Source organism: Elephas maximus, chromosome 4 (genome assembly GCF_024166365.1).
Source record: "Elephas maximus indicus isolate mEleMax1 chromosome 4, mEleMax1 primary haplotype, whole genome shotgun sequence".
In the NCBI taxonomy this organism is placed as follows: domain Eukaryota; kingdom Metazoa; phylum Chordata; class Mammalia; order Proboscidea; family Elephantidae; genus Elephas; species Elephas maximus.
This window is the reverse complement of record NC_064822.1, coordinates 83,945,779-83,970,170: the sequence shown is the minus strand read 5'-3', so window position 1 is coordinate 83,970,170 and position 24,392 is coordinate 83,945,779. Positions and strand designations below refer to the sequence as shown.

The following is a 24,392-nucleotide window of genomic DNA, read 5'->3' as shown; positions in this document are numbered from 1 at the left end:
CTACTTCTAAACCATCTAAAAGCATGTTTCTGATGGACGGTTTTCGCGTATTTCACTCTAGAAATATTTTGCAAAAGATGGTTTAACATTTCACTGATAACGCATCAAAGCTTGGCTTATTTCTTTTCTTCCTCCTTTTTTGAAAAATTTGTGTTGTGCTTTAAGTGAAAGTTTACAAATCAAGTCAGTCTCTTGCACAAAAATTTATATACACCTTGCTATATACTCCTAATTGCTCTCCCCCTAATGAGACAGCACACTCCTATCCTCCACTCTATTTTCATGTCCATTTGGCCAGCCTCTGAGCCCCTCTGCCCTCTCATCCCCCATTCAGACAGCCTTCTCTTTTTTTAATTAGGTAAAATTTCTGATTTTCCCTTAGAAAAAGAAGCAGAGCTATGATTGCCAATTTTTTGTCTCTCAGACACAAGTGATTGAAGATAATCACATTCATAATCTCCTCCCATGGGAACTAACTGCAATTCCCACTCAAGAAAGCATATGATAATTCAAGTCAGTTTGAGAAGCATTGTGCTAGGGAAAACTATGAACATGAATTAAAATTTTTTAACCTTCTAATTTAAGTATGAAGCACTTTATCATTAGTTCTAAAAGACTTGGAGATATCTTCACAACTACACAACTATACCTTGCTTAGTTGAGAGGTGCTAGACTTGATGATGTTATTACCAACAAAAATTATTCAGTGTTGGCAAGGTACACACATACAACATACTCTCCCACTTATCCACACATGTGTGCACATTTCCGGTTTTAGACAACCACTTTTACATTTTTTCATTCTTGTCTCTATTTTCTGAACTTTGATTTCTCAAACTCTATCAACAATTACATATTATACATTAGGATTTGCTCTTTGATTTTATATTATACAGTATATATATATACAGGTATAAAATACACATATAAATACTTTTAATGACAAATTTTCATTTAGAAAATTAGGTTGGTTATTGAAGGTTTTGTTTTGTTTTGCTAAAACTGATTTCAGGTAAATAGCTATTCTAAACCATAAAGAAAAAAGAAGAAATATACAATATATGTTCAGAGATAGTTAAGTACCTCCTTTAATAAAATCATAAGGAGAATTTGCACTCTGTTTACAATTTTATCTATTAACATAGCCCATTTTTGTAGTCCTACCATCAGCTTTTGAAAACAAAACAAAACAAGCTGTATAACATTCCAAAGCCAGGAGAAACAGTTGAATACAGAGTATCCATTTGCCTTTGCTTGTTGATGTAATAGCTTGGTTTAGGGTGATTTTCTAGAAATACCATTATTATATTTTAGGATATTTTCTTGGTTGGCCACATTCATATTTATTCTGCAACATGTCAAAGTGCAATTTAGAGTTTATTTTTTCATTCAACAAATATTTTTTGAGTGTCTGCTATGTGTCCTAAGGAGCCCCAGTGATGCAGTAGTTAAGCGCTCATCTGCTAACCAAAAGGTACATGGTTCAAACCCAACAGCCACTCCATGGGAGAAAAATGTGGCAGTCTGCTTCCGTAAAGATTTACAGGCTTGGATACCCCATGGGCCAGTTCTACCTTGGCCTATAGGGTTACTGTGTGAGAATACACTTGACAGCAATGGGTTTGGTTTTAGGTTTACAGTGTGAGCTAGTGATGGAAATTCAACAACAAATAAAACTGACACAAACCCCAGTTTTCATATAATTTAGTTTCTGTTTGGGGGAAGACAGACCACCTACAAATAAATAAGTAAAACATATTGTGTGACAGATGTTAACAAGTTCTTTGGTGAAAAGAAAAGCAGGTAAAGGGAAGAGACAGTTTTAGAATAGAAGTTCACATAAGATGGCCTGAGAAGGTGGCATTTCAGAAAGAAAGGCCTGGAGGAAGTGAGGGCAGGAGTATGTGACTATCTGGGGGAAAGAGCCTTCCAGGCAGAGGAAGCTGCAAGAGCAAAGATCCTGAGGTGGGTGTCTGCCCGGCATGTTCAGGGAAAAAGAGGAGGCCAGTGTGACAATAATAGATGAAACAAGAGGAAGGAGATGTGATCGGAAAGCTGGAGGGTGGTGGGGGGACTTGCAGGTCATTTTGAGGGTTTTGTCTTTGAATGAGATGGGCAGCTAGGGGAGGTCTTGAACAGAGGAGTGACAAGGTTTTATTGTGACTGATCTGAAAATCAGTAAACAGGACACAGAAACCCTGATGGCATAGTGGTTAAGTGCTACAGCTATTAACCAAAAGGTCAGCAGTTCAAATCCACCAGGAACTCCTTGGAAACTCTACGGGGCAGTGTTACTCTGTCCTATAGGGTCACCATGAGTCAGAATCAACTCAATGACAACAGGTTTTAAATGGGACACAACATGACTTTGCGGTCACTTAAGTGATGACTTCTAGAGAGTCAGATTTTTATGGAGCTGGACTAAGATTTAGTGATGAAATTAAGTCTGAGGAGTTTCATAATTCCATTATTTTTTCTAAACAAACAAAAAACCAAAATAAACAAAAAAGCAAGGAAAAAAGGGAGGGAGGAAAGAAAGAAAACAAGGAGGGTAGGAGAGAGGGAAAGCAAAGAAAGAAAACAAATATTGTTGAGACACTGAGAGCAGCAACTTTCATTATTATAACATTACCTGTACTCCTGACAAACCTGGTAAATTGGAACAGAATAGAGACTATATAGCGGAAACCCTGGTAGCGTAGTGGTTAAGTGCTACAGCTGCTAACCAAAAGGTCAGCAGTTTGAATCCACCAGGTGCTCTTTGGAAACCCTGTGGGGCAGTTCGACTGTGTCTGTAGGGTCGCTGTGAGTCAGAATTGACTCGACGGCAGTGGGTTTTTATAGCACGTTTACAGTCACAATAAAAAAAGATGACTCTCGAGTTTATTCACGACTTTTCTTCAAGTCAGGACAAGCCCTGCTACCCTGTTTGCCAGTTGAACTGCCTAAAAAGTTCACAAAAACTGTATTTAGAAACATTTCACTGGCATCCTGGAAAGTGCAATTAATTAATATTTGTAAAGTACTTCAAGATCCTCAGAACCCAAGACTGGCCTAAAAGCAAGGGTTTTCAGTTATTGCAAGGATGGGCTTTATTCAGGCATCTGTTTCACCTTTATAATTTCTCCTAAATACTATCATCACTGGAAGTTATCTAAGACGGACTCAGAGAGCCTGTTCTGAGAGGTAAAACAGTAATTTGGAAAAGCTAGTTATTGCATTGATCTCTATTAAATTTGGTTTTATTAGTAAAATTTTTTTAGAACAGTAGTTCTCATAGTATGTGGTCCAGGGACCCTTGGGTTTCCCAGATTTTTTGGGGGGGTCTGTAAGGTGCAACCTATTTTCATAGAAATACTAAGATTTTTTTCCCCATTTTCATTTCTTTCAGGAGTGTGCAGTACAGTGGAGTTTTCCAGAGGCTGTGTGTGATATTTCAGCAGGTGGAAGGCAGGAACAGACATAAGAATCTAGCTTCTTCTACTAAGCCAGACGTTAAAGAGATTTGCAAATGTAATAAAACAATGCCACTCTCTTCATTATTTTTTAAAAAATACAGCCATTTTCCACAAAAGTAAGTTATTTATAGTGACCTACAATGGGTTTATTACTTTTTTTTTCAATGAATCGATAATTTTTTAAGTACATAAAAGGATAAGCCCTGGTGGCACAGGGTTAAGCACTCAGCTGCTACCCAAAAGGTCTGTGGTTTGAACCCACCAGCCTATGAATGGAATAAAAGTACCTCACAGCTTATTTGATAACTGATCAGGGAGAAGAGGCAGAAACTAGGAAAACCAGGTTTGTAATCTGTAGGTAGTTCAATTAGCACCTCCTTGTTCCTATGAGGGAACCCTGGTGGTGTAGTGGTTAAACGCTACGACCGCTAACCAAAAGGTTTCCAGTTCGATCCACCAGGTACTGGCTGGAAACTCTATAGGGCAACTCAAGTCCGCTATAAGTTGGAATCAACTCGTCGGCAACGGGTTTGGCTTTTTTCCCCTCGATATGAGGACCCCTAGTGGCACAATGATTAAGAGCTTGGCTGCTAGCCAAAAGGTCGGCAGTTCAAATCCACCAGCCACTCCTTAGAAACACCATGGGGCAGCTCTACTCTGTCCTACAGGGTCATTAAGAGTCGGAATTGACTAGACGGCAATGGGTTTGGTTTGGCTTGTCACTATGGGTAGGAATCGACTGGAAGGCAACAGGTTTGGTTTGTTTTGAGGAATTAGAATCAGAGCCTTGGTGGAGCAGTGGTTAAGTGCTGGCCGCTAACCGAAAGGTCAGGAGTTCAAACCCACCAGCAGCTCCATGAGAGAAAGATGTGGCAGTCTACTCCTGTAAAGACTACGACCTCAGAAACCATACAGGGCAACGTTCTACTCTGGCCTCTAGGGCTGCCGTGAGTCAGAATCCAGGTGATGGCGATGGGTTTTTTTTTTTTTTGAGGAATTAGAGGGAAGCAATTAAAAAAAAATTCTGATTTTTAACATTCTTAAAGACAAAACAAGCACTATACGGAATGCAACTGCATTATGCAGATAAACACAAAAACAGGAGACCTAAAATGATTTAGGGAGGCCTCACGTAGAGCGGATTATTAAACCCAGTGCTGTCAATACCAGCTCATTGCAACCCTATATGAGAGTGGATTATTAATTCTGTTATTTTCTTTATAGTAATTTATCAACAAATCTTTATTAAGTGACTACTGTATGCCAGGCTCTCTCTGGGTATTGAGGATTCAGTGGTCCCTGCCTCATGAAATGTATATTTCAGGGAAGAAAACAGACAAGCAAAAAAAAATAAATGACCAAGATAATTTCATATATGATAAGCAGTAAATAAAAGAATAAATCAAACCATTGTGTTAAACAGTGATTAGTTGAAGGGTAGAAGAGATTGGGAGTAGGGTGAGGAGTGCTGATGTAGACTGGGTGTCAGGGAAGAGAAAAGAGCTGAAAGCCAAGAAAAGGCTCACTGGCAGGACCATGCCTGACAGAGAAAACAGCAAGTACAAGGCAATGATCTTTGCATGTACCGGGAAGAAAAAGAAGTCTACTGTAGTTGGAGCATAGTGATAATAAAGGTCACACATGATGTGGTCAACAAACAAACCATTTCTGTACAGTCGATTCTGACTCATAACCACCCCATAGGACAGAGTAGAACTGCTCCATAGGGTTTCCAAGGCTGTAAATCTTCCCAGAAGCAGACTGCTACACCTTTCTCCTGCGGAGCGGCTGGTGTGTTTGAACTGCTGACCTTTCTGTTAATACGTACCAGTGCTTAACCACTGTGCCACATCATGTGGCCTGAGTAGACAAAAACTAGGTTATACACTGGCTTGTAGGAGTTTGAATTTTACTGAGTGCAATGAGAAGCCATTGGAGAGCTTGATCTGATCACCTGATTGGACTGGCATTTTTTTTTTTTACATGTACATATTTATTTTTAATTTCCAATTTATTTTTAATTTCCAACTGTGAAAGGCAAAGTAATATATTCTCACCATTTAAAGCTTTACATAGTATCTTCTATTTCCTGTTAAATTTTTTTTTTAATAATTTTTATTGAGCTTTAAGTGAACGTTTACAAATTAAGTCAGTCTGTCACATATAAGCTTATATATACCTTACTCCATACTCCCACTTACTCTCCCCCTAATGAGTCAGCCCTTCCATGGACTGGCATTTTTAAAAGCAGCATTCTGGCTGCTGCATGGGGAATAGATTGTATAGGAACAAGAGCAAAAGCAAGGAGACTCATTAGCAGATGATTACAGTGATCCAGCAAGGGGATGATGGTGGCTTGGAATAAAGTGAAGAAGATGAGAAGTGCACAGATTTGGGATATATTTGTTATTTATTTAAAACAGTGTCAAACTTGTCTGGCTCGTAGGAGAACTGTAGTAAGTGATAGCCGCTATTTCCTTACTTCATTCTTAAACACAAAGCTTGCAGAGATTTGTTCCAACTCACAGGACTAGTAAATTAGGCCATCACACCATTCCCATTGTCACTGGGTACTGTTACAACATCTACAAAATGCCTTACCTGAGGTCTTTCTTCCCCTCAATCTTTTCTGCGTATAGCTGCCATTCTTATCTTTCTCAAACATTGCTTTCATCATATTTACCTTGCTGATAAGCACATTCATATATTCTTATAGTTATTAGATAATTGCTTTGATTTAGTCCTTGGTTGTATGGGTGAGTAGGGTATAGACACCTAAGATATGGCTCCTGCCATTAGGGTTTTAGAATTTAGTTATGAGACCAGATTGACTCATATGAAATACTAGAAAGGAAACAAAAAAAGATGATGTAATTAGCAAAGTCTTCATAGAGGACGTAGAACTTGTTCTAGTTCTTGAATGAGAGAGAACTTTAGCAAAGAGTGAAGCAAAAAGATGCTAGGTGAGAAAAAGAACAAAGATATAACATCTTATTCTTGTGGGTGTTATGGATTGAATTGTGTCTCCCCAAAATGTGTGTCAGCTTGCCTAGCCCCTGATTCCAGTATTGTGTGGTTGTCCACCATTTTGCCATCTGATGTGATTAGCCTATGTGTTGTAAACCCTAACCTCTATGATGTTAGTGAGGCAGGGCTCAATCTACAGGATTAGGTTGTATTTTGAGTCAATCTCTCTTGAGATATAAAAGAGAGAAGCAAGCAGAGAGGAGAGGCACCCCATGTCACCAAGAAAGAACGGCCAGGAGTAGAACGTGTCCTTTGACCCCTGGGTCCCTGAGCTGAGAAGCTCCTAGACCAGGGAAAGATTGACAAGGACTTTCCCCCAGAACTGACACAGAGAGAAAGCATTCCCTAGGAGCTGGTGCCTTGAATTTGGACTTCCAGCCTCCTAGACTGTGAGAGAATAAATTTCTCTTTGCTAAAGCCATCCACTTGTGGTATTTCTGTTATAACAGCACTAGATAACTAAGACAGTGGGATAGAGAGGTGATTCTCCTCAGGAGAAGAGAGCATCTGCTTTGGGAAGGTGGTAAACAAAGTCACAGGGACAGAATGGTACCAGGGGCACCAGGGATTTGGACTTGATTCAGCGGGACATAAGGAGTTATTAGAGATTTGTAAGACGATTCAGTCTCAAAGGCTTGGCTGGGACCAATGATCATTTCTCCTCTAATTTCTAAGGTACTAGTCATCTTTAGCACTCATTAGGTACTTAGCTTGTAACCGTTTGCACTTGTTAAATACAGGCAGTCTGTGGGTTACGAATAAGTTCCATTTCTAAATCTGTCTTTAAGTTCAATTTGTACATATGCCTGAACAGTTAGGTACGGTTTGTCTCTAACGTCAGTTATCAAATGTTTGCCTTAGTATAGTGTATCTTTCTATGAATGTTGTTGGTGTTGTTAGGTGCCATCGAGTCAGTTACAACTCATATTGACCACAGAACGAAGCATTGCCCTGTCCTGTGCAATGCTCACAATCCTTGTTATGCTTGAGTCCATTGTTGCAGCCATTGTATCAATCCATCTCCTTGAGGGTCTTCTTTTCTGCTGACTCTATACTTTACCAAGAATGATGTCTTTCTCCAGGGACTCGTCCCTCCAGACAACATGTCCAAAGTATGTAAGATGCAGTCTTGCCATCCTTGCTTCTAAGGAGGATTCTGGTTGTACTTCTTCCAAGACAGATTTGTTTGTCCTTTTGGCAATCTATGACATATTCAATATTCTTCACCAACACCACAATTGAAAGGCATCAATTTTTCTTCAGTCTTCCTTATTCATTGTCCAGCTTTTGCATGCATATAATGGGATTGAAAACACCATGGCTTGGGTCAGGCGCAGCTTAGTCTTCAAGGTGGCATCTTTGCTTTTCAACACTTTAGAGAGTTCCTTTGCAGCCGATTTGCCCAATGCAACACGTCTTTTGATTTCTTGACTGCTGCTTCCAAGGCTGTTGATTGTGGATCCAAGTAAAATGAAATCCTTGACAACTTCAATCTTTTCTCCATTTATCATAGTGTTGCTTATTGGTCCAGTTGTGAGGATTTTTGTTTTCTTTATGTTGAGGTGTAATCCATACCGAAGGCGTGGACTTTGATCTTCATTAGTAAGTGCTTCAAGTTTTCTTCACTCTCAGCAAGGAAGGTTGTGTCATCTGTATAACACAGGTTGTTAGAGTCTTCCTCCAGTCCTGATGCCCTGTTCTTATTCATATAGTCCAGCTTCTCGGATTATTTGCTCAGCATACAGATTGAATAGGTATGGTGAAAGGATACAACTCTGATGCACACCTTTCCTGACTTTAAACCATGCAGTATCCCCTTGTTCTGTTTGAACAACTGCCTCTTGGTCTATGTACAGGTTCCTTGTGAACACAATTAAGTGTTCTGGAATTCCCATTCTTCACAATGTTGGCCATAATTTGTTACGGTCCACACAGTTGAATGCCTTAGCATAGTCAATAAAACACACGTAAACATATTTCTGGTATTCTCTGCTTTCAGTTAGGATCCATCTGCCATCAGCAATGATATCTCTTATTCCATATCCTCTTCTGAATCCAGCCTGAATTTCTGGCAGTTCCTGGTTGATACACTGCTGAAGCCGCTTTTGAATGATCTTCAGCAAAATTTTGCTTGCATGTGATATTGTTTGATAATTTCTGCATTCTGTTGAATCACCTTTCTTTGGAATAGGCATAAATATGGATCTCTTCCAGTCAGTTGGCCAGGTAGCTGGTTTCCAAATTTCTTGGCATAGACCAGTGAGCACTTCCAGTGCTGCATCTGTTTGTTGAAACATCCCAACTGATAGTCCATCAATTCCCTGGAGCCTTGTTTTTGGCCAGTGCCTTCAGTGCAGCTTGGATTTCTTCCTTCAGTACCATTGGTTCCTGGTCATATGTTACCTCTTGAAATGGTTGAACATTGACCTATTCTTTTTGGTATAATAACTCTGTGTATTCCTTCCATCTTCTTTTGATGCTTTCCGCATCGTTTAATATTTTCCCTGTGGAATCCTTCACTGTTGCAACATGAGGCTTGAATTTTTTCTTCAGTTCTTTCAGCTTGAGAAATGCTGAGAGTGTTCTTCCCTTTTGGTTTTCCATCTCCAGCTCTTTGCACATGTCATTATAATACTTTGCTTTGTCTTCTCGAGCTGCCCTTTGAAATCTTCTGTTCAGTTCTTTTACTTCATCATTTCTTCCTTTTGCCTTAGCTGCATGACATTCAAGAACAAGTTTCAGAGTCTCTTCTTACATCCATTTTGGTCTTTTCTTTCTTTCCTGTCTTTTTAATGACCTCTTGTTTTCCTCATTATGATGTCCTTGATGTCATTCCACAACTCGTCTGGTCTTCAGTCATTAGTGTTCAATGTGTCAAATCTATTATTGAGATGGTCTCTAAATTCAGGTGGGATATACTCAAGGTCATACTTTGGCTCTCGTGGACTTGTTCTAACTTTCTTCAGTTTCAACTTGAACTCGCATATGAGCAACTGATGGTCTGTTTCAGTCAGCCCCTGGCCTTGTTCTGACTGATGATATCGAGTTTTTTCATCATCTTTTTCCACAGATGTAGTCAATTTGATTCCTGTGTATTCCATCTGATGAGGTCCATGTGTACAGTCACCATTTATGTTGGTAAAAAAGGTATTCGCAATGAAGAAGTCTACTAAAATTGTATCATGTGATCGCTGGCATTGTTTCTATCACCAAGGGCATAGTTTCCAACTACCAATCCTTATTTGTTTTCAACTTTTACATTCCAATCACCAGTAATTATCAATGCTAGTTGATTGCATGTTCCAGAAATTTCAGACTGCAAAAGCTGGTAAAGATCTTCAGTTTCTTCATCTTTGGCCTTAGTGATTGGTGAGTAAATTTGAATAATAGTCGTATTAATTGGTCTTCATTATAGGTGTGTGGATATTATCCTATCACTGTCAGCATTGTACTTCAGGACAAATCTTGAAATGTTCTTTTCGACGGTGAATGCAGCGCCATTCCTCTTTAAATTGTCATTTCCGGCACAGTACTACAAACTGACAGACATGTGGGGGATTCTATGCATAAAAAACATTAAAGAAATGCTTTCAGATACACTAAAACATCTTTAACATAATAATACAGTAGTAATAATAATGTTTTGATTTGTATCAAAAAGTAGGGCTCGTTTATTATTACAAACCATGGTATGTACCTCAAATTTTTTATATAATAGGCTTTAAGGGGGTTGGTTTGTAACTATGGGTTGTGCCTAAGCTGGGAGTTCATAACCCCTGGACTGCCTGTATATACCTGTATGTGTGCAGCCTATATGCAGTACATGCAGAGTAAATGTTTGATGATGATGAAAAACACGTGTAAGGAAGATTAATTTGGCAACAACATATGGCCTGGATTGAAAAGAAGAAAGACAGGAGGTAGGGAAGTCAGAGAGAAGACTGTCCCAGAAATATAGGTATGAAGGAAAGAATCTCAGATATGAGAAAGTACTTGTTAGGTGCCATCGAATTGGTTCCGACTGGTAAAGACCACATGTAAAACAGAATGAAACGCTGCCTGGTCCTACGCCATCCTCACAATCATTGCTGTGCTTAAGCCTATTGTTGCAGCCACTGTGTCAATCCATTTCGTTGAGGGTCTTTCTCTCTTTTGATGACCCTCTATTTACCTAGCATGATATCCTTCTCCAGGGATTGGTCTCTCCTCATAACATGTCCAAAGTACATAAAATGAAGTCTCACCATTCTCACTGCTAAGGAGCATTCTGGCTGTACTTCTTCCAAGACAGATTTGTTCGTTCTTCTGACAGACTATGGTATAGTCCACATTTTTTTACCAACACCAGAATTCAAAAGCATCAATTTTTCTTTGGTTTTCGTTTTTCATTGTCCAGCTCTCTAATGCTTATGAAGCAATTGACGATACCATGGCTTGGTTCAGGTGCACCTTAGTCCTCAAAGTGACGTCTATGCTTTGTAACACTTTATGAAGTACTTAGCAAGTATAATGAAAAGGAGCTGTAATCAATTCGAATGGGGAGTAAGTTAAAATTTAAGTCTAATTGATTTGATGGTCCATGATGCCACTCAGCTAAGATGGAAAAATTGGGAGGGGGAATTAGTTTCAGCGAATAAGTTGAAGATTTCGGTTTTGGACAGGTATTTGAGAAGATGACAGGATATTCATTTCGAAATGGCCCAGGATCATGTGCATAGTTCAAAATGAAGGTCTCTGACCCACTTTAGATCAACTGAACGGAATCACTGGATGAGAGGTTTAAGAACTGGTGTTTTTAACAAGCATGCCAGGTTATTCATTAAGCACTTAAGTTTGAGAACCACTGCTCTAAGCTCTGTGTCAAGGAAGAACGGGAGTGATGGGGTGAGGCTGCTGGCTTCTGAGAAAGCACCCAGGGCTGAATGGTGAGAAGGCCTGACAGAACAGACAAAAGTTGCTGCAGGAATTAAAAGGAAGGAGAGAAAAGTGTGTGAGCTGTAGCCGGGGTAGAGGGTTCATGGAGAGAATAGTGGAATGCAGATTCGCTTTTGGGGATCAAGAGCCTAGAGAAGGTAACTAAGACCATGTGGATGGATTAGGTTTCTGCTGATGTCAGAATTTTTATATTATTAGCATTCAAATGCTATTTAAAGCTTTTCCCTCCTCTATTTTTTTTTTTTTTATACTACAGGTCTTTTAAGATTTATAGAGGGCCACCTACAGGGAGACCACTGCATTAGTTTCTGTAAGAGAATCTAAGAGCTTATCACATACTTGAAGCTACACAAAATAAATCTGTGATTGACACCTAAGAGTGACTACAAAGTAACATACAAATAAGTGAATATTCACTCATTTAACAAAAATTCATTGTGTCCATTATGTACTGGACACTTTTCTAGACTCCACAGGTTTATCAGAAAGGTGACCTGGGAGAGTTTAAAGGCAGATTTTGTAAAGTGGTGACGACAGAGATTGGCAGACACTTACGGCACTCTCAGTAAGGATTTGGAGTCACAGAGTTCAGGAAGAGGGTACATGGCTTCATTCATTCGACATGCCACAAATATTTATTGAGTGTGTTATTTGTTTCAGAGATGTTGTAAGCACTGAAAATACACCCGTAAGAAAAACAGGCAAAATCCCTGTCTTCTTTGAGCTTGTATTCTATTGGGAGAAAGAGAGAAAATAAAAGTCAACAAATTGTATAGTATATCAAACCAAAAACCAAACCCATTGCTGTCAAATCAATTCCAAAAAGAACTGAGCTATAGGATTTCCAAGGAGCGGCTGGTGGATTCAAATTGTTGATGAATGTTTAGCAGCCATAGCTCTTAACCACTGCGCCACCAGGGCTGTGTATACTGTATTAGAAAGCAATAAGTGCTCTAGAGGAAACTAAAGCAGGAAGAGAGAGAGGATTTGGGGGAAAGAAGGGGAGTTGTAACATCAAAGATTATCTTTAGGAAGACCTCATTAAAAGAAGACATTTGAACAAAGATTTAAAGTAGGTTGAGGGTGGATATAGAGTGGACAAGTGTTTCAGACATAGGGGCAGCACGTGCAAACTCCCAGAAGAAGAAGCCTGCCTGGAATGTTCCAGGAACAGCAAAGACCCAGTGTGTGTGTGGAATGAAGAAGGGGAGAGTAATGGGATAGGCAGTAGGTAGAATAAGAGGATAAAAGAGGTAAAGAGAAAGTCAGCAAACCATCTAAGGTGGTGCAGGCCTTTGAAAGGACTTTGGCTTTTATGTTAAGTGGGATGGGAGTCACTGGGAAGCTGGGAGCATAGGAGAGAACATGATCTGACTTGAAGGACATGTCACATTTTAGCTTGTGAACTTGGACCCAACATTTAACCTCTTTAACTGGTTTCCTCTTTGGCATCTTAAATCCACCAGCTGCTCCCTGGAAACCTTATGGGGCAGTTCTATTCTGTCTTGTAGGGTCGCTATGAGTTGGAATCGACTTCATGGCAATGTTTTTTTTTTTTTTTCTGTAAAATAGAGAAAAAATATTCTACTTCATGAGGTTTGTTTTGACCATTAAAGAAGATACACGTACAACATTTAGCGCATAGTTGACATAGAGGAGGCACATTCCCTGCCTTCCTTCTTCTGCCTCTTCTACCTGATGCCTGAGTGTTAAGAAAGTGAGACAGGAATAAGCCTTGCAGATCACAGCCCATATAAAGGGTAGGAGTCAGAATCGACTTGACGGCACTGGGTTTGGTTTTTTTTTTTTAAAGGGTAGGAAAAGAAGAAATAAGGAAGAAAAGTTGGCCTTATAAGGCCTTGGTTAACAGACAGAAGAGTTGGGATTTAAGACAATTGTTTTATTGGTGGTGTATGTTTTGGACTAGAGGGACAGAACTGGAAGTACTCAGATGGGTCTATATTAAGTATAGGTGCTGGTCTGCCACACCTCAATCTTAAAAACTCTCCCAATTTACCTTTCTAGGTAATTAATCAGAGCCCTGGGGACACAGTGTTTAAGAGCTACAGCTGGCAGTTCGAATCCACCCAGCCACTCCTTGGAAACCCTATGTTGTTTTTGTTGTTACGTGCCATCCAGTCAGTTCCAACTCATAGAGGCCCTACGTACTACAGAATGAAACACTGCCTGGTCCTGTGCCAGCCTCACAATCGGTGTTATGCATAAGCCCATTGTTGCAGCCACTGTATCAATCCATTTCATTGAGGGTCTTGCTCTTTTTCGCTGACTCTCTGTTTACCAAGCATGATGTCCTTCTCCAGGGACTCTCTCCTGACAACATGACCAAAGTATGTGAGACACAGTCTCGACATCCATTCTTCTAAGGAGCATTCTAGTTGTACTTCTTCCAAGGCGATTTGTTTGTTCTTTTGGCAGTACACGTTATATTCAATATTCTTCTCCAAAACCGCAATTCAAAGGTATCAGTTCTTCTTTGGTCTTGCTTATTCATCATCCAGCTTTCACATGCATAGGAGGTGACTGAAAACACCATAGCTTGGGTCAGTCACACCTTAGTCTCCACGGTGACATCTTTGCTTTTCAACACTTTAAAGAGGTCTTTCGCAGCAGATTTGCTGAATGCAATGCATCTTTTGACTTCTTGACTGCTGCTGCCATCAATATTGATTGTGGATCCAAATAAAATGAAATCCTTGACAACTTCAATCTTTTCCCCTATGGGGCAGTTCTATTCTGTCCTATAGGTTCGTAGAGTTGGAATCGGCTGGAGAGCAAGGGGCTTTTTTTTGTTTTGTTTTTTAAGTAGTTAATCAGCACAGTCGCTGGGTTTGTTAGCATATTTAGTTGCTCCACTGTTAATGTGTTTATTCTGTGAAGGTTAACTAAATAATCTTCAGTCTTCTAATTAAAATCTCAATGATTGTCCTTTAATCTATCAAGGGCACTTTTACTTCAAAACAGCTTGTCTTCTGCTAAGGCTTCCATGACCAATGGGTACATCTGAGGTGCCAGTTTGGAGAGACATTGTGATGTCTCCAAAATGCCAAGAAAAGTCAGCTCCATCCCGTAAAATTAATGATGAAAGCATTGTTTGGGCCTGGAGCTAGGTTCCCAGCACCAGAACGTCTATGCCGATCAGGGATTAACCAGAAAGAGCGGTATGCACTGGTTTACAGTAAGCAAGGTACGCACAGGCTTAATTGCGTTTACTTGCTAATCTGTAGTGCACAATTTCACCACGTAAAACCAGCTGAAATTGTGCACTACAGATTAGTAAATGAGCATAATTAAGCCCGTGAGTGCGTTGCTTATTGGGTAATCCGCCCCCCGTGCTGATAAAATCAGGTAGCGACCTGGTTGCCCCGGGGTGAACTGTCTGCTTCTCTCTGAGTCGCCAAAGTCGCTTTCCATATTTGGTGATTGCATATTTATTTACATACAATAAATGATAGTAACTGAAAGTGCACAGCAATAGGCCTACCCCAGGGTGTGGCGAAATTTTCGTAGCTTCCCCGTGCAGATCTGATAGTGGTGCAGTGGGGTGTCTTATAGTGTCTCTGGTGTGCACGCAGCCAACCGCGAGCCTGTGCGAGTCGGAATCTGCCAACGAGCCGGCCGCTCAGACACGGGAGCCTGGGCTGGGGGCGGCCCGCCGCGTGGGCCCGGCATCCCCCCCTCCCTGCGGAGGCACCGCCCACGCCGCCCCGGCCCTCCTCCTCCGCAGCCCCAGCCCCCTCCTCCACCACCCCAGACCCTCCTTCCAACGCTCGATGGGCCCCCACCCTCCTCCGTCGGCCCGCCCCCTCCGCGGCCGCCAGCCCGTCCCCCGCCCTCCTCGGTCGGCCCGCCCCCTCCTGCTCCCCGGCGGCGCTCGCAGGCTCCCTCTCTTCCCTCTTCCCACACCGCCCTCGACTGCTCCCTCCCCGCACGCCCGCCAGAAGAGGAATCGAGCGCGGAACGCATCGATAGCTCTGCCCTCTGCGGCCGCCCGGCCCCGAACTCATCGGTGTGCTCGGAGCTCGATTTCCCTAGGCGGCGGCCGCGGCGGCGGAGGCAGCAGCAGCGGCAGCGGTAGCGGCGGTGGCGGCTGCTCGGCCAGTACTCCCGGTCCCCGCCATTTCGGACTGGGAGCGAGCGCGGCGCAGGCAGTGAAGGCGGCGGTGGGGGCCAGAGGCACGGCGGCTCCCAGGTGCGGGAGAGAGGTACGGAGCGGACCACCCCTCTGGGCCCTTGCCCGAGTCCCGACCCTCTGCGCCGGCGCCGGGCGGGGCCGGCGGCGAGTGAATGAATTAGGGGTCCCAGGAGGGCCGAGGAGGGGGCGCCGGCGCGGAGCCCGGGCGTGCGGGGGGTGGTCTGCAGGGGGAGTTGCGGGGACGCGGCGACGCGGGGAGTGAGGAATGGGCGGTGTGGGGCTGAAGAGGGTGAGGCTAGAGGCGGCCGCCGCTTCTGCTGCTTCCTGGACGGGGAACCCCTTCCTTCCTCCTCCCCGAGAGCTGCGGCTGGAGGCGGCCGAGGAGAAACTCGCGGGCCGGGCCGGCTGCCTCTCGGGGCGGTCCGGTGCGGTGGAGATTACTCCTGTAGCGCCCCGGTGTCCCCACCCCCTCGTTGTCCTTCCCTATCCCTCTCTCTCTTTGCTCCCGCACCTTTTCCTCTGTTCCCTGGCGCTCGACTGCCTTGGTTTCTGTCTTCTCTGCTGTATCTAGCATCCCTAGGGCGAAGGTATAAACTCTTTCGAGTGCAGGCTGGATGGATAGTGGGCCTTTTCAGTGTGTAGAGGGATGTGTGGTTAAGAGGGGAGGTCAGGTTTTGGAAGAGCATAGAAAAGTGCTTAGAGACCACCGTTTGAGGTTATTGTGTTTGGAAAAAAATGCATCTGCAGCCGAGTTCCTGACTGCTCCCCTCCCCCATGTATGGGCTGTGACATTGCTGTGGCCACAAAGGAGGAGGTGGAGATAGAGACGGTGGTGGAAGAACAGGTGGCCAACACCCTACATGTAAAGTATGAGGCTGTGACCTACAGTGAAAAGGAAAAAGTTAATCGCAGAAGGTCCGTTTTGCTTTATTAAATTAAAACACACGGAGAAAACCTTTAGAACACAAGCAAGGCTTTTTCGTTGCTAGTTGAGTGATGCAGACAGCAAATTACAAGTACAAGCAAATTAAACTTTCAGTTTAATTTGCTTGTACTTGTCCTTTCCCTCTGTCTCTTCTGTATTACTTTTATCGTTACAAATTTGTTGCCTACCCCAAGAGTTACGACAGTACTCCGTTTAACAGCACTCCTACGTTTTTTTTTTTTTAACTGGCTTATAAGAGAAGTTGATTGTAGCAGTAGACTAACTGCCTGAAATACTCTTAGGCATGTGCATGGTATAGCTGAAGTTTTAATCTAGCCTTCTTAAATCTCGATATCCATCAAAACAAGAGGTTAAGGACAGAAAGGTATTTTTCGATTTTTACACACTATACATGCTATGGAGCCCTTGTGGCGTAGTGGTTAAGAGCTATAGCTGCTAACCAAAAGGTTGGGAGTTCGAATCCACTAGCTGCTCCTTGGAAACCTTATGGGGCGGTTCTACTCTGTCGTATAGGGGCGCTATGAGTCGGAATCGACTTGACAGCAATGTTTTTTTTTTTTTTTTAATCTTTTATTGTGACTGTAGGGTTGCTATGAGTCAAAATTGACTCGACAGCAAGGAGTTTGGTTTTGGTATACATGTTATGTTTTCAATGAAAAAAATGACTTAAAATTGTAAAGAGAAAAAAGTCTATTTGTAACCGTCATCTCAGAATTAACCGTATGACTGGTGTCACTTTTAGGTGACTTAAGATCCAAAATGCTGACTTGAACATGTGACAGACTTATGGACATCAGTTATGGTTGATGTCAATACTGTTTACTTTGAGGCTGTAGCCATCTACAGGAGTACTTGGTTTTAAGAGAACTGATAAATAGTAATTTGTTTTTATGACAAAAGTGAACTTTTTATTTTATTTTTTTGCTTAACAAAAATTGTTGAGGTCTAGTCCCAGTTTTACCCCTTGTTAGCTTCTGTAAGTTTGGATGAGGGAGGCCCTTCTGGTCTGTGCCTTTCAATAAGATTACTTTGGAACTCATTTTTTTCTAGTGGATTTAAATATTACTTGGTTATTATTCTTTAAGGGTCCATCTCCCCAGAAACAAACACTGCATAAACAAGTAGATTCCAAGATGTATGTCTTTGAATTCGCACATGCATGTACTACTAAACTCTAATACGATACTTGCCCACACTGTCTTCTAGGCTAGCAAGCTTTTTTGGTCTTAGGACCTCTTTATGCTCCTAAAAATTGTTGACGATCTCAAAAAGCTTTGATTTCTGTGGGATGTATCAGTATTTACTATACTAGAAAGTGAAACTGAAAAAATTTTTAAATTATTCATTTAGAAATAGAAAGAAATTCTTTATGAAAAATAACTATTTTCCAAAACCCAAACAAAAATTATTGAGAAGAGTAGCATTGTTTCACACTTGTGCAAATCTCTTTAATGTTCCGGTTATTAAAAGACATCTGGATTCTCATATCTGTGTCTGCATTCAATCAGTTGCAATCACACATCTGGAAAACTCTATACACTTGTCAAAGAATGGGAGTGAAAAGGGCAAGTAACATCTTATTATTATTAGGAAAATAGTTTTGACCTCTTGGACCCCAAAATGTCTTAGGAACCCCAAGGGGTTCTCAGACCACATTTTGAGAACTGTTGTTCTAGGTTATCCACAGTGGGGTTTTTTTTGGTGGGCAGTGGGGAGAGTGGAGCTACAGGATACATTTTGGTGTGATTCCCCTCCTCTTCTCCCATTTGGACACATCATTTGAAAAACCATTTGCTAGAAAACGACATCATGTTTGATAAAATCGAAGTTCAGCAAAAATGAGGGATACCCTCATCATAACAATGGGCTCAAATGTACCAAAAATCATCAAGACCGACTGGGCAACATTTATTCTGTTATACATAAAGTCACTCTGAGTCAGAGCCGACTTGAAGGCCACTAATAACAATCCCAGTTGCTGTGGCTTACATTTGGAATCCACAATGGAGGCAAACAGGATAAGATCATGTTTGTAGTGGCTCCTGAGGTGGCACTAGACAAAAAGCAAATAAGGATAGGTCGGGTAGAGGTTTGGTCCAGGGAGGTGTAATACAATGTTTTTGTGATAAACAACTGTTGCCTAGCCTGTGGTGCTCTTTGTGGGGGGACCCAGGAGTAAGGTGAGGAGGTTAGTATCTTATCATTTGGCCAACCCAGTTATCTTTTATTGGTATTTGGATAATTCTTGCTCTTCAGTAAATAGGATACTGCATGGATATAGTGTATCTGCAATATATACACATTTCGTTAATTTGGAACTGCTTGTCCTGTAATAAATTATTGTGTAAACAATGTCATTTTTTTGCATTTCACTCATTTGTAATAATAGAGTTATTGAGGGAAAAAAGATAGAATTAAATATATTCATTTTCTTCCGAAAGATTTAAAATACCTGACTAAAAAGTTTAATTTTACTCTGATATCGGATTTCATTTTCTGTCTTGTGTTTGTTAAGCTTACAAGATGTTAGTCTTTATTGGACCTGTTGGGAGACAGTGTATGACATGCAAAGAGTAAACGTCATGTATATTATTGAGAAATATTTTACATTTTAAAATTCCCTCTTACTAAAAAGTCTTTACCTTTAAATTTTATATACACCTATTTCTTACCTATCCACTGTCTCATTATCTGACATTTTGCATTTATGACAGTAGTAAAAAATTTACTACTGCACTATTTTGCATATTAACAACATATATCTGGCAGTAACCCTTTCATGACCAGTGGGACATATAGTGCCCACCTACATTTTCTGCCTCTTGGGTCCAAAGGGAAATATGTGTCCCATATAATATTTTTGTGATCTGATGTAGTAATTCTCCATTTTCACGTAATGACCAGGTCTTTGGAACCGAACATGCCGATAAAGTGAGGTCTGGGTGTGTTTATGTTTTTCTTGTGCACTAATATAGGAGTATATACTATGATTGATGATCAAATCATCTATACTGAATAATTAATCCAAAATTCTCTTTTGACACTTTTATTTATTGTAGCAGATGTTTTACAGATTAAAATACCGAATTTCATCTACTATGTGCTTCAGTGTCTAATTTTATTTCCCTGCTGTGTGACCAGCTTTATGTGACCCCGTTCCCCCACCTGACTTTTACTGCCTCTCCAGGAGAACTACTAAGATGGTGCTTTTTAAAGTTTTTTAAAATAGCTTTTGGCTCCAACAAAGACACTCTTAGCATATCCACTTTTAAGTCTGAGAGACGAGAGTCAACTAGGAGTACTTTTAGGAATACTGCAGTGATAGGTGTGGAGATAGCTGTCAACAAGTTTTGTGTGGGTGTGTCTACAGGGTATAGAGTACTGTTCTCGACACTTGCACTGAGTGAAGTCATGATGTGTTCCTTCGAGAGCCAATGACTGCTATAGAACAGCAGGGACTGGCTGTTTGTATAGAACAACCTGAATATAAAAGGATGGTCTGTGTATGCTGAATGCCTTTTTTTCAAATGTTGATGGGGGAGTTTGTAAACAAAGTACAGTTCATTACAAAACTCGTGTTTTGAAGTTTACATCTTTGAATTTTGTATATAAAGGTGAATTTATTGTTGATGGAGGATATGGGTTTTATTAACCTCGTGTGACACATGTTCTAATTTAGCCACATTTTTGTTATTTTTATCATAAGGCCTGCTGAAAATGACTGAATATAAACTTGTGGTAGTTGGAGCTGGTGGCGTAGGCAAGAGTGCCTTGACGATACAGCTAATTCAGAATCACTTTGTGGATGAATACGACCCTACAATAGAGGTAAACCTTGTTTTGCTATTACGGATATTCATTTGTGCAGGCCCATCCATGGGGTTCCAAAAAAGGCTTATGTGATCGCTTTTGTGAGTACTCATTACGAAGGAATTATACTGAAAGTAATTTTATTAAGTTATCTGAAATGTACTTGGGTTTCAAGGCTTTAAAACCTTTTATCTGTAAACATGAGGAGGCTTACTTCTGTCAGGAAGATATCAGGGTCCGCGATGTATACTCTGTCAGTATTTGTGCATTTTGATTGGAAGTACATATATTTCAGAGTTTTGTGAGAGGGTGAAAATGTGAATTTACATCTTGATATGTACCTAAAAGTCATGTTTTTATGTGGCTATTATCTTTATGGGTTTCTTGGTATTTTGCTTTCACATGTAGACGTTAGAATTGAATTCTACTGGAGAAATGTTTTCACTTGATGGGTGATTGCTTCAAAACTTAGTGTTTTCCGTCAACATTGAAGTATAGTGGAAAACCTATGGCTACGTGATGCATCTTCTAAAGTCGTTCTTTGCCTAAAGGTGATATATAAGGGTCTTACTGCCAGTCCTTACCTTGGCTTTGCAGTCCTTTTTTAATTTACTTAAGGAAGTGTTAGAATTGTTTTTATTAAAATTTGATTAATGAATAAGCTTTTGGATATTATTTTCAGACTCTTTTAGTTTCCTGAAAACTTACCAAAGTAAAGGCCAACAGCAAAATAGCAGAATAATACCTGGAAGAAACCTTGAGCGGTCAGGGAGTATTTCCTAATGTCTCTTGACAGCACTACACTCAAATTATTGCAGGCAGATAAGGATTTATTTAATCCCAGAGTCATGTAGGAGGGATGTTCCTTAACTGTCCTTGTTAACTTGTTTTCCGAACATGATACTTTGGATATTTTATGCATAATCTGAATCTCCGTGTTATGTCTAACATCAATGGAGATGAACATAAGTATTTCTCCTCATCTTTGAAATAGCCTTTTACATGTTGTTAGACTATGTCTTAGCCTCTTTACTCCAGGTTAAGCAATTCTAATCACTTAGCTTTTATTCTAGATCTGATGTACCAATTTTTTAAATCAGTTCTGAAAAATTTTCCAGAATTTTCTCTGACTCTCAAGCTGTGGAATCTAGAAAAGGTTGGAATGCATGCCCTATTAAGCTATTGTGCTGGGCAGTGTCTTGAAGAAACACTGCCTGAGGTGAGATCTGAGGCTGTTGGTGGCCTTAGGAAGATGTTTATGCAATTTAGAACTTTGAGGATTGATTAGATAACTGTTCATAAGGAAATGTCAGATATTTTTAATACTATGAAAAATGGTGAAAGTGCTCACTTGCAAAGATTTGATATAAATATAGAAGTAGCTTTTATTTGGCTTCTGAGTTTAAGCATTTGCCTTAGTAATGTGGAACAGTCATACTGAAGTGGGTAGCCTATGTAATAGTCTCTCTATATTTACTCTTGACAAATCAGTTCGTTGCTGTACTATAGTTCCCCCTCCCCCCGCAAGGAGAATTGAATATTTCATCCATCTCAATCTGTATTCCAAAGGTGGGGTTACTTGGCATACACTACCATTTAAATCATCTGTAAAAGGAAGTTTTAATAGAATTCAGGTTAAGTATGGACATTTTCCTGGGATTTTAGAAGATGATTTTAGCAGAAGCGCCCTCCATCTTCTCCAAAAACCTGAGGAATTCCATTACACTCTGTTTCCTGTCAGAGGGCACCGATGCTATAGAAAATAGATTGCGGAACCTTTTGTCACAATTGCTGAAGTACAATATAAATCTTGAAGAAATAAAGCTAATAATTAATCCTTTATATCAGGGGAAGGGAGGAAAGTTTATAAACTCGAACCAGAAACTCTCAATATGATTTCTGCCAAATCAGAAGATTTCTCTGGGAAGCATTGATTACTTGTGAACTTTGAAACTGACCTTCTCTCTCACTAGTTTAACCACCTGGGAAAAGGTATTGGAGGTTATCTCTTATCTCCCAAGTTACAGCGAGTCTCTGAGGGAACTGACACACTAAGTTCTTGGTGTGATTCAGTTATAAGAAAGGCAAGAGAATTGGGTGGTTTATTTTAGTAAGTAGTTACATTAAAATGTTTACTTGATATTTTTGTGAAAAGTATAAAATGAATAAGGGGTTTCACTGCTACTGTTAGATTTTCAGTGGTGAATAATGTGGGTCAGAGGGAAAGTGAGAGGACACGGACTTTGCACATTTGGAATCCTCGTGAGTTTTCCTGAATTAAAACAAATGGAAAGAAATGTTTTTTTTTTTTTTTTAGTTTTTTTAGATTTTTTAAATCAAATAATACTGTATTTGCTAATGATTTAGAATTTACCAAGACTATCTGGAGACAGTTCAGACATCAGTATACCAGAGTTTGAATTAGACTACTGTCTAATGACATCTTAACGGCAAAGGGCAAAGCCTTAAATTATGATATAGAATTAGAAAGGCACAACACATGAATACATGCAACATGCTATGTTTGAGGCTATGCACATGATAAGCACCTTTATTTCTATTCTGAAAGTTTTATAGTTACCTTTTATGAAGTCTACCAAAGAGTTTTAAAGAGAGTTTGTGGGGAAAGATTATTAAAAACTCAAATATATGATTTTATGTTTTAGACATCAGTTCTTTATTATCAAAACATGTTCTCTGAAATGTTTTTAACAGGGTAAAATTTGGTAGAAGAAGAAAAACCTTGTCTTAAAAAAATAAAGGAGGTTTTATAGACATAGAGATCAGAATGATTAGTTGATCAATTAGAAAATATGTTTTGAGTACCTACGGGATATGATAATGCTAGTAAAAGTAAATATAGTGAGACATTTTTTCCCCCCAGGCTCTATTCATTGACGTCTGCATGCTTCTTTTAATGTGGCATTTATAAAATCCAGCCCAAGTATTACATCCTTTGGTGAAACACTTTCCTACTCAGGAAGAATGGATTCATAATTGGATTAATTTGTTGTCTTTAGTGCTCTGAGCTGTATTTATTCACCAACATTATCAGTTTCTCTAATTTTTTATATTTTTCTGTGTTAGTTACAGAATTCATTTTACATGTGAACAAGGTATTTAGATTATAAAAAGGCAGTTTGTAGTGTTAAACCAGTATTGAAGAGTAGTATAAGAAAAGCCTTGTATAATGGAAGCTACTATTTTTCTGGTTTTATATGTATATATCAGTAGTCCTCAATGGGGGTTGGTGGGTGGGTGATCCCCCCCTCCACCCCAAAGACATTTGGCAATATCTGGATACATTTTTGGATGTCACAATTTGGGGGAGAGGGCTGCTACTGGCATCTATAGTGGGTAGAGGCCAAGGATGCTGTTAAACTTCCTACGGTGCATACAGCAGCGCCCACAACAAGGAATTCTCTGATTCAAAATTATCAGTAGTGCTGAGGCTGAAATCCTGATATATGTTACATATAGCTTTAAACATCTCTTAAATTGTTATAATCAAGCCCCTGATATAAGGTTTGTGGTAGATTTTCTAACATAGGTTTAAACTGCAACTGCTTTGAAAACTAAAAATGTATTAACTTACTCCAATGTTCTAGTAAAACATTCTGTTTTAAGATAAGGTACACAGGGCAATTCTGTAAATGCATTTCTATTCAAGGCTGTGGCCCAGCCCTTCCCCCTCTTTCAAGTGAGTGCCCTCTACTGGCCAGTTTATTTCCTTTTATAATAAATAACAATGAAATCCTTAGTTTGGGTGTTTTTTCATATTTAAACTATAGGTATAATCAGTTTATGAATATATTTAGTCTTATTTTATAATTTAAAGTATCAGTTCTCTCTGCTAATATTAATGCAGAGATTACTGTGTGGACTAGTTAGGTCTACAAAATATATAGGTGAATATATTTAAACTAATTGTATTAGTGAATTAATTTAGAAAGGATATGTGGCATTGTTCCATTGTTGTTAACACTGAGTTTACTTTGAGGGAATAAAAGTGACAGTGTCTCTTTGGATTTCTTTGCGTGCATACAGGAAATAGATTACAGAA

At 40.1% G+C, this 24,392-nt stretch overlaps 1 protein-coding gene across 5 annotated transcripts in view; it reads left to right on the top strand.

The window, feature by feature from the left end:
• Window positions 1-15,359: 15,359 nt before the first annotated feature.
• Window positions 15,360-24,392, top strand: part of KRAS (KRAS proto-oncogene, GTPase) — a 38,922-nt gene continuing 29,889 nt past the window's right edge. For 2 of the 5 annotated variants that reach the window (XM_049882638.1, XM_049882643.1), the window contains exons 1-2: window positions 15,362-15,643; window positions 20,226-20,347. In XM_049882638.1, the coding sequence (XP_049738595.1) occupies window positions 20,237-20,347 (111 nt within the window). In that variant the 5' untranslated portion in view covers window positions 15,362-15,643; window positions 20,226-20,236. Of the gene's footprint in view, window positions 15,644-20,225; window positions 20,348-24,392 lie in introns of all 5 variants that reach the window. The other 3 variants (XM_049882640.1, XM_049882641.1, XM_049882642.1) reach the window with 3 other exon arrangements.